This window comes from Enoplosus armatus, chromosome 3 (assembly GCF_043641665.1).
Source record: "Enoplosus armatus isolate fEnoArm2 chromosome 3, fEnoArm2.hap1, whole genome shotgun sequence".
Classification (NCBI taxonomy): Eukaryota; Metazoa; Chordata; class Actinopteri; order Centrarchiformes; family Enoplosidae; genus Enoplosus; species Enoplosus armatus.
The window spans coordinates 6737173-6753164 of NC_092182.1; the positions used below are offsets into that span (position 1 = coordinate 6737173).

Genomic DNA, 15992 nt, shown 5'->3' on the forward strand with positions numbered 1-15992 from the left:
GCATGTTTTAAGGCTGTATAAATCATGGGATTTCCCCTTTCATGAACGTATTTATTTCTTCTTCACCTGCTGAGATGTGGATGAGGTTTTTTGAATCACTACAAAGTGTAAACCACTAATTAAACCAACATTAATTACTGTTAAGTGTTAATATTTCCTGTAGTAAAAAACAATCAGAGTCATTAGAGGACTTTTCCTTTGGGACTGTTTAATCATGAGGAAATGTTTCAACAATTTGTCACCACTCTTTAACATTTATTTGGTATCATGTGATTTAGCAGTCCTACAGTAGACCTCACATGAACTGTACCTTTTGTTGCAGCGCTTGGAAACAGTTTGGATACCACGTTATTTCCTGTCGGCTGCTCACATTAGCAAACACTTTAACTAGGACTAAAGCAGGGCGAGTCAGTGTCATCATACAACGGTTTGAAATGAGCAAACTAACAGAGATTCTCAAAGTCAAGTGTCTTTAAGGAAAGAGGAGGAATAACCAAAGCAAAAACAAACATAAGTCTTTTGTCTTACTAAACAAGGAAAAACTGAAATGAAATCAGTAGCTCCAGCTTGAACCCATCTCTAAGAACTGTGTAGAGTGCTGAGGCTGTCTCCCAATACTTCACACTATTTTGGGATCCTTACACTGATAGAAACAGTGAAATTGTCCACACAATGAATGAAGCCTGTTTGCCTTTGGGTACATGATGTCAGAGTATTCATGGTGGCAGTACATTGTACATTGAAGTACATTATTGTGAATTTGATTTGGATGATTTCTGTGGTAGACATTGATGTGTAACCTGTTCTTAAACAGTTTTAAAAAGGCCCGACACAGTGTAGTCTGTTGCATCTCCATCGAGGAGGCCTGTTCCATTACTGTGAATGAACCAACAGGGAACATTTTCTCCGTTCTTCACATCCCTCCTGAAGTCTCTCTGCCAGCCTCTGTGGACAGAGACAGAAATGTCATGTAGACCAAATGATATTTCATGTGACAAAGAAACAGCTAGTTATTGATTTGGGACGTGCTGAGCTGGGACACACTTTACTGAGGCATGTAATGTACCTGGTCACATTGAGCTCCTGTCCTTTCACATACATGGTAGCGTCTGGTTTCTCTGGGACTTCACCTGGACGCAGGTTTGTCACCTCATATTCAATCCCATGGTAGAACTGACCTGTTGGTGTTAATCCATTTCATCATTTTATTATCTTTTTTTATCTGCTCTGAAGAGAAACCACAGTAAATTCTGAAATGAAATCCAAATCACTTCTTTTGACCTGCTATTAAACCTTAAACCAATCTACTGACGTGTGTCATGTTGTACCTAGTAGGCCGTGAACAGAAGGGGACAGGAGGTGGTTGTCCAGGGTGTAGAAACCCAAGTAGTCCCGGTGGTACGGGTGCTTCTTCCACACTTTGTGTAGCAGGATGACAAACTTGACTGAATCTTTTAGAGTTACCGTCAGGCTGCGATCCTTGATCAAGAGAAGATCCACACTGGAGGAGAAAGAAGGGGAGGGATGGGAGATGATAATTATTCACTATGAACTGGATCTTATAATTCATATTACTCTTTCACTGAAGGAGATAACAATGTGATGGTGCAGCCACTCACTTTTCACGTTTCAGAGAAGCTACATCAGACCACAGCAGCTTGCCCCGCTGGCCGTCCTGGAACACTAAGATGTCCTGAGTGCTCACCTCCAGCCTCACCCCTAGTGTCTGGTGGACAATGCCAAAACGCCAAAAGTAGGTGTTAATTTTACCATCAGGGGGAATCTTCTTGTCTCCGATGATCTGGCCATTGACCAAAATACCTGAGGAAACAACATGGGATTCAGTCACCCACTGTTTAACTGAAGGGTATGATTTACTCGCAGTGTCCAAAATATTGGTCTGCAAGGAGTGTACATGTGTAGTAAAAAGGTTAAAAGGCACCAGGAACTGCATCTTATGCTTGTCAAGGGGTAAGAAAGTCATGCTGATAATCAGGACTCAGGGCTGACCTGATTTTGGGTCTCTGACCAGGTTGAAAATGGTTCCTGGTTTGTCGTTGATGTTGAAGCACAGAGCGTCGTCTCTGTCTGGCAGCTCTATCATGAAATGAGGATCTCCATCCACTGCAGGTGACACCACAGAGTAATGACAGTGTATGATTTAGTTTTTTGATGTAGTATTGGTTCAACATGCTGATGATAAAATTTCAACAAGACTAAGAGTCTACAGCCATGCTAACACCTCTGTGAATCTGTACTTTGCGCTAAACACTAACATCAAAATGCTAACATGTTAACATCAGTGTTAACATCCTAATGTGCAAGTAATGCAGATAATGCAGCTGTAATGTTTATCATGTACACCATTTTAGTTTGGCTTGTTAGTAATTGTATTTAACGCTAAACACAAAGTAAACCTGAAGTTTATGTCATTAGTTTTGCAGGTATTTGGTCATAACTAATGGATGAATTAAAAATTTGACTTGATGATGATGGGTTAGATGAAAAGTTAGGGATCACCAAAATTGTTACAATTCATCCCAAGGGGGACATGAATGTGTGTACCAAATGTTGTGGTGATCCATATAACAGTTGTTGAGAATTTTCACTCAAAAATGTGAAGCTCAAAAGTCAGTAGATCTATTTGCCATGCTATATGCCAATCTATATAGTAGATGTTGAGATATTTCACTGCATAGATAAAGATTTTGACCTGCTGGTGGTGCTAAATGAAAAATCAGTAGATCAGTAAAGTGAGTAGGATTCATCCTCTGAGGACCATGAAAGTCTATACAAAATGCATTTGGACTGACAGACTAACCGACTGACATTGACATCCATGGAGCTATCCAGCTAGCATTGCTAAAGATGTACTCACCAAAATATGAAGGTGATGGCTGGTAGTTATGCCTGTACATTGGAGGGCTTGAAAATCGATGTGCTGGATAAAGGAACAATAAAGTTAAAATTATTTAACTAACTAAAATCATTCTTTTACACTGTAAAAGAATACAGTGGATTGAATTTTTTATGTTATATGGTAAAACAAATGTCTGTCTTACCGACTCTGTCTGCCTGCTGTCTTTGCTCTGTCAAAAACAGATGGACAAAAACAACTTGGTTCATTCCACAGTTCAAAATGGAGTACTAGCCTCTGCTGGTATAGTTGATTAAAGATAAATAATATGTTGAAAACATGATTTCAATAGTCAGTGCTGCTTGTCAATGAGTGTGACTGCCCAGTATTTTTAACTTTTTAAACTCTCTCTTTCCTCCCTTACCCTCTGTCAGCTTGTCAGCGATGAGAGGGACGTCTGTTCCGTCCTCAGTTTCAGGCTTGATGACCACCATGGAGGTTAGAGGGGTGACAAAGCTGTATTGCAGAGACATGTCCAGGGCCTTGGCTGTGGCGTTGGCTTTCTCATCTGGGGCACCATTCTTGCTGCAAGAAGGAAATATAGTGAATATACTAAAATATACTTTCCATATATGACACCGGCATTCAGAAAACCACCACGGAACCTATAAATGAATATTACAAGATTTATCATGGGCTCTCAGACGATGGCCAAAAAGTCAAAAAATCATGAACAAAGATTTTCAAGAGGCCAATGGGAAATAAAGAATTTCAAGCTAAAGCAATTCAGGTCTCAGCTCTCAGTGAAATGACTCAAACTGACCTTTTATCCAGTAGCTCCTGGATGGTGAGATACGCCCACAGACGCTCGGTGAAATCCCCAAAGATGTACTCCTCATCTGGGTACATCACGTCCCACTCCACTGTACTGGCCTGGCCCTGCACCTTGAAGTCCTCCTCAAACTACAGGGGAGAGAAAAGTACAGAGCTATAAGCACACGTCTTGCCTCCACCTCAGCGTTGTCTCTAAATTTCTGCCATGTCCTTCTCCTCACCCCTTGACCGAACACTTCCACCAGGAAGCTGTCCAGGTCGTTGTCCATCAGCCGACCGGCCACAACGATCTCTGAGCCGTTGAACAACTGTTTGAAGTGGTTAGTGGTCAGGAAGTCCACTGCGTTGTCAGGATAACGCAGGTCCACTTCTGAAAGCAGAGGGCTGGACACCTCCTCATAGAAGCCCTGGAATAAATACATACACACATTGTATTACATGTATTTGTACAAAATATGGTACATAAATAGTTTTTATTGTAATTTTATCAAACATAGTGATCACATAATTGTGGAAGAATGTGTCATTGCTGGTATTAGTGTAATTTAAATTTAATATAAATCAAACTCAGAAATGTATTCATAGCCTATAACCCTCCACCTGAAGTTGAAGTGTTGCATCTGAAGCCTCAAAAATTCTGCGGGCCAGTCCTTTGTTTTGTTTGCTCATCACATCCAGGAAGGAGTAATCCACATCATTTCCGAATCCAAGACAGAACAGAGACATGTTTCCTCCAATGGCAGAACGCACATTCTCCTGGATCCTCGGGAGGTTAGACTCTCCTTCAAACGCACAGATACAACATGCAGAAATGTAATGCTGAACATAAAATACGTTGATCAAATATGCACTCACATATACACAAATATACAGTATGTACACGCTCTGCATGCTCACCGGAATTTGGCATTCCATCAGTCAGTAAAAGAATCATATCGATGCTCCTCTCTGGGAGCTTCTTATCCTGCCTGCCTTTGACCAGCATGTTCACGCCTCTCAACACTGCACCATTGATATCGGTGCCTGAAGGAAAACAAATTGTAAAATATATAGTATGACAGTGTATTTCTATCATTTATGGAGTAAAGACGACATTTAGCATAAAAGACAGTGTTTTGCTATTAACCTCCATTGGACCGTATCTGTTGAACGTAGACCATGGCTTGAGACACGTTTTCCTTGGTTGCTTTGGTAAGTGATGCCTTCCAGGAATTAATTATGTCACTAAAGTCGATAAGGGCAAAGTGGTCTTCCTCGTGGAGGTCTTTGAGGATGGCCAGCAATGCCTCTCGTGTCTACAATGAGTTACAAGGTCAGAGGTCAAAATGTGTGCATGTGGGCATCAATATATTGGAGCCACATTAAGAGTCTGAACAGTCTCTCACCTGTGCAATCTTTCTTCCACTCATTGATCCGCTCCTGTCAATCACAAACACCACATTCTTTGGGACTCTGGGCAGGTCAGGGGGAGCAAAGAAGTGCACAAAGTATCCGTTCACAATCTGAAGGGCACAGAAACATAAAGAGCTGTGATATAAATGAAAGAATGACAAGGCAAAATGAGAATTGCAAGATTTTTCCCCCTGAAATATAGTTTATTAATTTCATGTTGTTGAGCAATCTTTTGTTGACAAATGTATTTTAGAACTCAGTGTAGTTTTACATCTGAAGCCTGATTTAAAGGTTCTATGTGGAGTTCTCAAAAAGTCCTTGTTATTAATGACACCAGTGGCTGTTAAGTTAACTTCAGTCAATATCACGTTGCTCGTGAGTGGCGAGCAAGCACAGTGATTTGACTGATTTACTGTTATTTACAATCATATTTAGAATAACATTAATATCTGTCATTACCATAATGTTCCTATATTTTATATAGACCATTGGCTCCATGATACTTAGTCGCTTGCCGCTTTCAAACCAGTCTATCAAATAACATTACAAAGCAATCCAGCAATCTTGATCCATCCGCTCAAGGCAGCCAAGTCACAGAGAGCTGGCCAACCCCAGCTTAGGTTACAGTTAGCTAGTCGACAGCCCCTGCCTTGCATCACTCTTGGCTAGTAGAAAGCATTGCCAGCTGACAAAGCAATATGCAAAAGGAAAGCTAGCCAGTTTACCAGCCAGATCAACCTTTGGATTTTTCTGGAAAAAACGTCCCGAGTCCTTTACATAGAAATTAGTCCACAGGCTGTTATTGGCAACTGAGAAAGTCGGGGAAGGTCTCATTTTTTAAGTTACGTTACAATCCGTTCACACATTGGCAATAAAAAGTGATTAATACATGTAAATACGTACAAAACTCATAGCACACATTCACACAGTGAGTACACGCTACGAGTACAGTATTTGGTAACAGCTGACCTGAATGTCCCCGAGGCTCTTTGCTCGGTTCACGTCATACTTAATAACGAAATCTCCGTCGATGAGTGTTTCATCACAACCTGGACACTTCCTCTGCTGCTCCATAGTTGGTGAGAAAGAGATGTGTGCCTAACAATGGGATACATGATCAGTTTAGCTCTTAATTCTTGGGTCAGTAATTGTATTGACTGTGAAAAGAAGGAAGTGAGACCAAGATCATTTTGAAAACCAAACAAGAGTTGGGATTCAGGAACTGCAAGACAGGCAAAGACAATTTCTTACAAGGTCTGTTGTATCATGTACCTTTTTGTCTGTGACAGTTTTCTCCACCAGAGGGAGCAGATCATTGGAGAGGAAGGTTGCATGGGTATCAACATAAGAAAGGCCCTGAGGCTCATAGATGTTTGTCACAATCTGTCTCCACACAGGCAAACACACACACACACACACACACACACACACACACACACACACACACACACACACAGACATCGATCATTTGTGAGGTAAACCACTCATTTAGAATATCTGAAATGACCAGGAAATCATCAAGAGGTTTTTAAGATGAACATTCACCTGAAACTCCTGCACCGGTTGTTTGGGTTTAACTCGGGTTAGAAGCTCATACTGGCCAAGTTTCCTCTGGAGGAGCTCCTCGTAGATCAAAACGAAAGTCACGTTACTTTCACCTGCAATGTTGACAGACACTGAAAACTTCTCCATCTTTCTTCCAGAAGCCCTGTAATAAAACACAAGAATAACAGCCTCTAATGTAAAAAATTATCAATTTAGGAAGTCCATAATAGTATTGGTGTATTTCTGTGCTCAAAATACTGGGTTTATGTATTTTTCATCTTGACAGACTTACTTGACCAGTCCAGCAGTCTGTCCAGAGGAAACTGCCTTCTGATACTCTTTCTTGGCTTTCTCTTTCTCCTTCACCTCCCCAATATACACCCGACCTTCAATTTCCCTGTGAGGCACAAAGATGGAGAATGACATGATGCAACTTAAGGAAAAATAAAGGAAATCAGCTTTAGAGCACAACTGGGAAAGGAAGCAGGGAAAAATACTGTCACACACAAATGGTCATAATGCAAGTATGAATGTGGACAGAGTGGATCAGAGTGGAGACAGACTGACATGCTGAAGTTGGTGATGAAGGCAGTCTTGGGCAGCTCCATTTCAAAGAAGATTTCCTGGGAAGAGTTTGCTTTGTTCAGAGCCTTGGAGGTCATGACGGTGTGGGCGAAACGAGACGTCACAGTGCAGTCCACTGTCACACTGTACACCTCCACCTGAGACAGGAAGAGATGGAAAGATTTAAACACTAATGAATAAGGAAAGCATTTTCATTCAGAGAATTCTTATCTTAATGTCATGTCAAAATGAATTGCTTTTTGTAGTTTGAGATTTTTTGTGAAAGACATTATGGCCCTGTTTACACATGGTATTAACATTTGTCCTGATCCGATCACAAGTGGACTTCTCTAATACCAGGTGTGAATGCACCCAAGACGCATTCAGAGCCGATCACTCAGACCACATTCGGATATGGCCACATTCTTTTAGCAGTGTGTACGCGAATGCGTCCTGGGCCACATTGAAGGACCGCCTACTCAACTGACGTCCTCTGCGTAAGCGGAAGTACACACTCATTTGCTCATTAACGTGAAACCACGCTGTCTGGTGTCCTTCGGCTGCTCTGGAGTTTTCTGATCGACAGATAGCTCTACCTGTTGCTGAAGTAACTACTTACGGCTGCTGACTGTAGACTAGTTAGCTTAGTTAGCCGTGCAGCTAGCAGTCCTGTTAACGCTAGCTGACTCTGACTGGACTGGGAGCTCTGAGCACCAGGGGGGTGTTGGTGTTTCCACCGCTAGCACAGGAGCTTTGTCCCGCCGGGAGGAGGAGGTGGTTTAATAACGCTTTATTTAAGCTTTATAGCTAATAGACCACTAGCTGCACGACTAACGGAGCTAATTAGCTAACAGCAGCTACAGTTAGTGGTTATTTCAGCAACAAGTAAAGCTATCTCTCCATCAGGAAACTCCAACATGATAAAGTTTCACCAGAATGAGTGAATAAAGTTATAAAGTTGTGTTTTTGCATAGTAATCACTGATGCCCCCAGAAACACGGCGCTTCGGCAGCATCTATTGTGTTTCCAACCAAATTGTTGTTGTGTTTGTGGTCTGACAAACAATAAATTCACCAACTTCAGGTTAAAAACATGTATTTGGTCGTTGCAAACAGAAATTATGTACGTGTTTTTTGCATATATAGCGGGGAAGTGAGATCCGATCACAAGTGGTCGCTCAAGACGCATGTGGAGACGCGTGTGAATGCCAGGTGTGCACAGAAGCAGCTGGAGCTGTCCTCTTGTGATCAGATCACTCAGGACGCATGTTGATACCAGGTCTGGACAGGGCCAATGACTGACTCCGCTTCGGGTGTGTGGGAGCTGAGCGCATTTAATGTGAATTCTCATTGCTTCCTCCAGGACGCTATGCTCTGCCTGCCCGTTTATAGGCTTATTAGTTTGTAGTTTGGTGATAAAAAGTGTTTTTTCTTTCTTCTCCTATCTGTTGTGTAGTTTATCTGGGTGGTGAGCTGCTGCCTACAATTACCCATACAGAATAAATAAAGTTGTATTGAACTGAATTGAATATTTCTCATCGTCATTTTCATCAATAGAGATACAAACAGATCGATTTCTTACCGTGGCCTCATTTGTACTTCTTTTCTGTAATAAAAAAAACCCAAAGAAAAAGGAGATGATATTCTTTTTAGATTTGGAAAATTTTATTTTTTATTTTTTATTTTCATTTTATTTGTTAGTTAGTTATTATGATACAGTAACTAATATTTTGATCACAAGTTTGGTAAATAATGTACAAGCAGACAAATGCAACTTTAGAACAATATTTCTACCATGATATGAAAGGACTGTCTGTCTGTAAACAGTGTCTGCCAAGTACCTGCAGTGATCTGGCAGCTCCTCTTGTCTCCTGAAATACAACCAACATGGTGCCAAGATATTAAAAAAATAACATGAACTAGTTTGTAAGAAAACCTTTAAATTCTGAGAAAGAGATTATTTAGACTATTGGCTAAATCAGGAACCACCAGCTAAAATGAATACAACTATATATATATATATATATATATATATATATATAAAACTATGTGATTTCAAATTAAGATCAGGGTGTCAGTGTGTGAAGTTACCTGCAGAGCTTCATGGCCCCCGGAGATGACCAGAGCACCCCGGGCCAGGCCGGGCAGCCAGAGGCAGGCGCTGCCCCACAGCAGCAGCAGTCGAGCAACCACCAGTCCAGACATGACCAAACTTCCACTGAACACTGGCTGACTTCACTGCTGAGATAAAAAGGTCTCTGCCCAGGGGGAGGGACAAAAAGTGTGTGTGTGTTGTCCTGGAGTATTTACCAATAGACCTGAGTTCAATGTGCAGGAGGCTGTGGGGTACAAACCTTGCTTGTAAAGTTCAAAGAAAATATCTGTGCTCAGGCTGAAAGTGTGTGAATGTTGGAAGGACTGATACCGAACTTGCACCTAACACTCAGAGCATCAAGTCCAATGGAAAGTATCACAAAAGCACAAATTAGTGATACCAAAATTGTTATTTAGTGTAGGCTAATTCCTAATACAAACACAGTTCATTATGTCACATCAGTCTGTTCACATTGCAGGTAAAAAAGAAGTTGTTCTGTCAGTTTCTGCCAGTTGTTAGTGGATACACTTATCAGAATGTCTTTAGCTGCTGCTGATGAACATTTGTGAATAATCACCAGACATGAAAATAAAACTATGAATTTGTTTATTTATTCATCAACATCAGATATATTTGCTTCATGCACCCCTCACTCAGTGCTTCTCTTCTCCTTTGCTGGACTCTTTCACTCAATAGCCTGTGCTGCTTCACTTAATATGTGCCTTTACGTAATTTCCCGGTTGCCGGGGAGCAAACAGTACAGTACTGTAACAAAATCAGAAAGACTCTGTATGTTTTTGGAAGTCGAATTGACTAGTGCTGGATTTAGCCAGCAGGCATAGTGCATGTAGATAAATCAGACCATTGTGATGTGATACTGGGACAAATAAACATGACTACAAAGTGTCTTTGAAAGTAAATCTGTGCACAGAAAACATGCTGACCAGACTCACTATCTCTACAAATGGAGATTTAACTTTAACAGACAACTTTTGGCTGCATGTTTGTAGTTCTGCCACTCTGACCCTTGCCAAAAAAAAAAAAAAAATGTTTTTCTACATGGACCAGCTGTACTCTGCTCTCCATTGGGTGACTCATCTTTATCATGTGGCACTGTGTTCGGGTGATTAAAGGGGTATGAGACCAATGCCGGACAAAAATGACCCACTTATTTTGTACCAAATTTTTAAAACTTGATAATGTACCTTCAGGATCTGTGCCATGGATGTCCTGATATTCAATGCTCATCTCATGATGAGGCTATTTTTGGTTCTTTTTTGTCAACCAGGTTTCTTGTTTTGCGTAATAGTTTAAATACTTTAATCATCTCAGCCAGTGCTGGATTAACCCACTAGGAGTCCCAGGGCAAAAATGAGCCGTGTGCCCTCACTGACCATTTTCTCTGTGTGTTGTGTATGTATCGGTTAGTAATCAGTAGTTTGTGGTAACTTGATTAAGCAAAATTTTACAGTTTTTACAATGCACCGTGTAAACACAATATATACTGAAACAATAAAGGCCTTGAAATTAGATTTTAATAACACAGGCATTTCCTTGAGGCCCTTGTAATTTCAGTTTATATCGTGATTTTAGCGATGCATACAGTAATAAGAAACAAATCTGCAGTTACTTAAACCTGACATATTGTCTGGCCACTTGGGGGCAACGGAAACAGCAGCACTGACGATAATGTCATCACCTTTTAAGTTGATGTGGCAATCTCATTAGCAAAGAGTTGTCCATTTACACATCTAGCAGAAACGGAGCAACATTAGCATTCATTTGGAGTCATGTGTCTGGCCACCTGATGAATCTAAAAGTGTGTTCAGGCAGACAGCAAAGCGAATTTTCACCTCACACCATTTGCATGAATACGGCCACTGGACCGTTTCACCCCCAACAGCTAACGTACTGTACTAACTGACTAGCAGTAAGCTAGCTAGCAATGATGGGTCAACCATGTCTGTAGGACTGTGCCTCTGGCTGCACTCACAACTCCCCAGAAACTGAGAAAGTTATTTCCCTCCAGTCTCTCTCCTTTTTTCCTCTTGTTTCTGTAAGTTTATGAAGCAGATTCATAAATAATTGAATATTTAGAGGCACTGACTTCGTTGGTACATAACAATTCACATTGACATCCACAGTTACCTACACTAATAATAAGACATCACATGCCTGCTATTTAGATTCTACTTCACTCAATCCATTTGCATGTATGTGTTTATGAATGCAAACAGACGCTATGTGCTTTTATGCTGTATTGTGCTTGCAAACATAATTTTACATTTTATGTTGTGGTCATCATGATTGTGCTGTTGAAATGGAGGTGTTCATTACCCTCTTTTTGTGGTTCACAAAAGACAAGGGTCATGCAGGGGGTAATAATCTATTTAGGAAAGATGGTCAGGTAAAAAATAAACAAATAAGCAAATGTTTCAACAGTCTTTGTCAATATTGAATAAATGTCACAACTCATTTACATTAGCCACATTAATCCTAAGCCAAGTCTAATGCACTGTGCAAATTGCAAAGTACAATAAGTGCTACATATCAGTAATGTCAACACACACAACTGGCACAAAACTAGCCCATTTATCTCTCTTAGATCCCACTTAACTAAAAACATTTTTTTTTGCAATCCATGTTATGTAGCATCCTCTTTGACTCAGAAACATGAAGACTAGAGTGTGTGTTTCCTGCAGCGTGTCTACTTGCTGAACACACTGGCTCCAGGAGCTTTGGTAGCAGCAGGGTTGTCCAGGGCCGTCTCTGTCCCCGTCCTCACACCACTGAACACAGACGGAGCCGCTTTGCCCATGCGCTCTGAACACAGACAGAGAGACACAGATATGTGTTGTCAGAAAAACAAATGCTTATCCCAGGTGACTGCTCATCCTCAACAAGTAATAGGGGGAAGATATATGAGAACAAAATGCTGCAACAACTGTTTCTGTTTCATTTCATCTCTCTGCTGGTGTTGTGTTTTGTATGCAGAGCTCTGGCCAGCTGGCTCTAGTTTGATTCCCAGTTGAAGAATCTGGATTTTCATGTCTTTACAGTAAACACTGCCTCTTGATTCCACCTCACATGATCTCTTTTAATCATTCAACTGAGCAATTTTTAAGAAATTTGTGAATTATTGCTGAGGTTGGAAAAAGTATGCACTCAAAAAGCACTTTTGACTTAGTGTGCTGACAATGAATGTTGATTTTTTTTTTGTTGATTCTTACCACACACACACACACACACACACACACACACAAATATGGACTTAAGATCAGACAACATTTGTGTAGGTGGGTAAAGTTGAAAGCACCTAAAAGTAAATCTGATGCCAGGCTGTTTCTGTGATCAAACAGTGGGTGGGAGTTACATAAGTGCAGCAGGTGAATGGTGTTGGCTTCTGCAAGCAAGAGCACATTTTTAAAGGCAGCTGCAGATTACTCTGCAAGAAGTTAATTAAGAAATGATGAAATATTATAATACGGACAAGAATGAACTTGAGGTCTGCTGCTGAATGGTATTTGTATTGTGTAAGGAATTATCTGCAAAAATGCTTGCTGTGTTTCCAGCTAAATTTATCTTAACAATTGGCAAAACCCACAACAGGCATTACAACATTAACATAACAACTTAAAATCCCACCTGGAATAGTAATAATAGTAAAAATAACGGCCTCATATCTAAGCTGCATTAAAATCAGAATGTGGAATATTTAAACAAATACAAATACACTGTATACAATACTCTACTGTAAATTGTACACGATCTCAAAATGGCATCACCCCATAGTATTTAGATAGGGTCACATAGCATAAATAAATTCTGATATAAATACGGATATAAATAAATAAATGAATAAAAAGTTGTTATTAATCAGTACATAAATAAATGTCTTAAATATATTTCTACATTTTCATACACCTACATTTATTTATTTTTGTATTTCTGAGGACCTAATCTCACCCTAAAGCAGGATAGCCAGGAAGAAGCAAACGATTCTTAATAAACCTTCCCTGTACACGATATACGCTAGCTACGCTAACCTTCTGTGAGTCGGACATTAGCAAACTAGTTACGTGTCACGGCTTTGACCGGGAGGCCGCTGGCAGACCTGACCAGCTTGAAAACTGTGAGTTTCATTGCAATGGCTTGTAAAATGTACCATTAATAAACCAGTGCTAGATAAAATACGTATAATTCATTTATTTCTGTCTTTATTTATTGATTTATGTATTTAGTTAATGATATTGATGTTATATTTCGTTCTCCATAACAACACATACTTTCTTTGAGGAAGTACATCATAGATACTGTTACAAAAACTCGTTCCCTGACCGGGAATCGAACCCGGGCCGCGGCGGTGAGAGCGCCGAATCCTAACCACTAGACCACCAGGGACAACTAGGACGGCCAGAATTGCAATTCACTATTAGACTTTATTCATTCGACTTAGTCCATTCGAGTCTGTCGAGGTTATAAATAATAAGAAATATAAAGAAATAAGGAAAATGTAAATAAATAAATATCTTTAATTTATTTATTAATTTTATTTTATTTTTTATTATTAATTTTTTTGTTCTCCTAGGAAGAGGCCAAAGAACCATAGCATTCTGATACAGTGGCATATCCACAATATCACATTACTCATGTTAGTTAGAGCCTCTTCTGACCATGACTCCTTAGGTTTTTACAATGAAAAGTACTAGCTGGATCTATTTTTGGACACGCAATCATGGACCCAAATCTGTGGTGTATACACGTCAAAGTGGCAGAAGTGGTAAAAAACGAGTGATGCCAAAAAGTCTGTTTACTCACATTATCCTCCTTAAAAATCATGCTTCAAGTCGGATAGTTAAGCTATATTAAAATATCAAGAAGCAAGAAACATTACATTTGCAAGGACAGAAAGGCAAAATGTCTAACATCTGACATACGGTGTTATGTCACTTGTCTTATGTCTAATGAAAGTCTTTACTCACCACACTCCACCATGACCTCATAGGTCTTACTCTTGACCTCGCCCTTCAGTCCCAGTTTACTGCGGGCTCCTTTCAGGTCCTCCTCCTTCATCGGGGGACGCTTCTTCTTCTTCACCTCGCCTGGCTGCAGTGAAGTAAAGAAAGAAGGGAAGATTATGAATGTTAAGGGTGAAAAGAAGGAAAGTAAAGGGTGTTAACACTCTGTCGTCACACCTAAAGCACAGTGATATAGCTTACCTGTGACATGGTGATGGAAGTTGGTGTATTTATTCCTCAGACACCTCTTTCCAGTGTGGTAGATTCGCTGTTTGTTTTTCCTAGTGTGTGTCTTTGTCTCCCAGCGAGCCTGACATTATATATAGTCCTGGTCCAGACCCAGTGAGTCAGTCAGAGCCCCTACCCTCTATCCCACTCTGCCTGTTGTCAGTGTGTATTATTAGGTGTGACGTGAGGGATAGTACAGCTGGAATGGGTCTCCCATCTTTAACGATAAGCTTACAGGCCAACAGCTGATAATTCCGGACACAACACAAGTAGCTGTCTGCCTCCTCCTCCACCTCCTCCCCTGCTGACCCTGGATGTTGGTGTGGGACTTGGCACTAAAAGGGGGTATCAAGAGTGTCCACCTCCCTGCAGCTCCAGTGGTTGACTCTGTCTGCCCATTGCTACGACTTGATTTAAGCCTGAGGGAATGTCTTTTTGGGTCTTGTAAAGAGCATTTCCAGACAGTTAACATGAACCAGACATGAACCAACAAAATGAGGGCTGAACCAAGAAGAGGGCTGAGAAAACTGTCCCTCTGTCTTGTTTGAGTTACACATGGGCCACTGGTGCCTTCTTAATGTGAGTAATGTGACAAGCAGTCATCAGGTCAAATCTGACCCTCTATCATTGGGTAGAGAAGCTATAATATATGTATATACTTTTTATGAATAATAAACCTAAATCTACAGCTCCAATAGCAATAATCAGGTGCTGAGCAAATACAAATGAATAACTACAAATTTTATACACGTTTTTTGCTCATGCAAGACTACATTTAGATAAACAAATTGAAGTGTATAACATTTTTTTACAGCAGAAATCAATAATACATTTCAGAACTGGCAAATTCCCCAGTGGGTTTATTAGTTTGAATTTTTTATTTTCATAAATGTATAATGTCATATAATTTTCTATGTTTGTTTAATGTGCATAATGTATTTGAGACTCCATTTCAGATTTCCTTTTGCTTACATTTTGTGTTTGTTGTTTTTCTTTTTATTTATTGGATTCTCCTGATAACAAATTATATTTTAGGCTGGAACAAGTAAGCAAACAGTTAAGGCAGTAGCAGCCATAAGACTTGGCACCATAATCTGAAATTGAGGCGTTAACCGTGTGATGATGGACAAACTGACTCACTGTTTTAAAATGACAAACTCAGTGACGCACGAGAACGTGAAAGCAGGCACACTCATTCAGTCACATCACATAATCATACAATCTGAGAGTCCAGTGTCCTGATTTAAAGATTTATAAACTTGAATGAAAAATACAAAGACACACAATCACTCTTCATGTGTATGCATTTTTTTCCCACTGAATCTTGTCATATCAATCTACTGTATGTCTCACAATAAAATACATGCTTGTCCAGGTGCTTATCAGGCATTTCCAAGTACAAGGCTGAAGGAAGTGAGCGTGCGTGTGTTTACGTACTCGGACCGGTTAGATATCGCCCT

The 15992-nt window shown here is 40.2% G+C and overlaps 2 protein-coding genes and 1 non-coding gene across 3 annotated transcripts; all 3 read right to left on the reverse strand.

The window, feature by feature from the left end:
• Positions 1-234: 234 nt before the first annotated feature.
• LOC139283014 (inter-alpha-trypsin inhibitor heavy chain H3-like) lies at positions 235-9396 on the reverse strand. Its single transcript, XM_070902951.1, has 22 exons — positions 9283-9396; positions 9033-9062; positions 8774-8797; positions 7196-7350; positions 6921-7025; positions 6629-6791; positions 6356-6466; positions 6053-6181; positions 5077-5193; positions 4818-4986; positions 4589-4714; positions 4292-4473; positions 3913-4098; positions 3681-3820; positions 3282-3442; positions 3063-3089; positions 2879-2941; positions 2011-2124; positions 1620-1821; positions 1329-1501; positions 1067-1178; positions 235-945 (listed from the first exon to the last, which is right to left on the reverse strand). The coding sequence occupies exons 1-22, from the start codon at positions 9394-9396 to the stop codon at positions 807-809; spliced, it is 2742 nt and encodes a 913-aa protein (XP_070759052.1). The 3' UTR covers positions 235-806.
• A 2197-nt stretch (positions 9397-11593) lies between these two features.
• Positions 11594-14595, reverse strand: mustn1b (musculoskeletal, embryonic nuclear protein 1b). The gene is made up of 3 exons (XM_070902953.1): positions 14506-14595; positions 14269-14392; positions 11594-12109 (listed from the first exon to the last, which is right to left on the reverse strand). Exons 1-3 carry the CDS (start codon positions 14512-14514, stop codon positions 11994-11996), a joined length of 249 nt encoding a protein of 82 aa, XP_070759054.1. The 5' UTR covers positions 14515-14595; the 3' UTR covers positions 11594-11993.
• On the reverse strand, positions 13616-13687 carry trnae-cuc (transfer RNA glutamic acid (anticodon CUC)). The gene has a single exon. It is a non-coding gene; the product is annotated as a tRNA-Glu (tRNA).
• Positions 14596-15992: the final 1397 nt, after the last annotated feature.

What these genes read in the sequence shown, in the direction of transcription:
- LOC139283014 (XM_070902951.1), bottom strand. Translation starts at nt 9,396, where the DNA reads ATGTCTGGACTGGTGGTTGCTCGACTGCTGCTGCTGTGGGGCAGCGCC. An exon ending in TTCATCACCAACTTCAGCAT is followed by an intron (nt 7,026 to 7,195) that starts GTCAGTCTGTCT and finishes TGTGCCTCACAG; the next exon opens with GGAAATTGAAGGTCGGGTGT. An exon ending in TTCTGTTCACGGCCTACTAG is followed by an intron (nt 1,179 to 1,328) that starts GTACAACATGAC and finishes TAACACCAACAG; the next exon opens with GTCAGTTCTACCATGGGATT.
- mustn1b (XM_070902953.1), bottom strand. An exon ending in TGAGGTCATGGTGGAGTGTG is followed by an intron (nt 12,110 to 14,268) that starts GTGAGTAAAGAC and finishes GTCTGTGTTCAG; the next exon opens with AGCGCATGGGCAAAGCGGCT.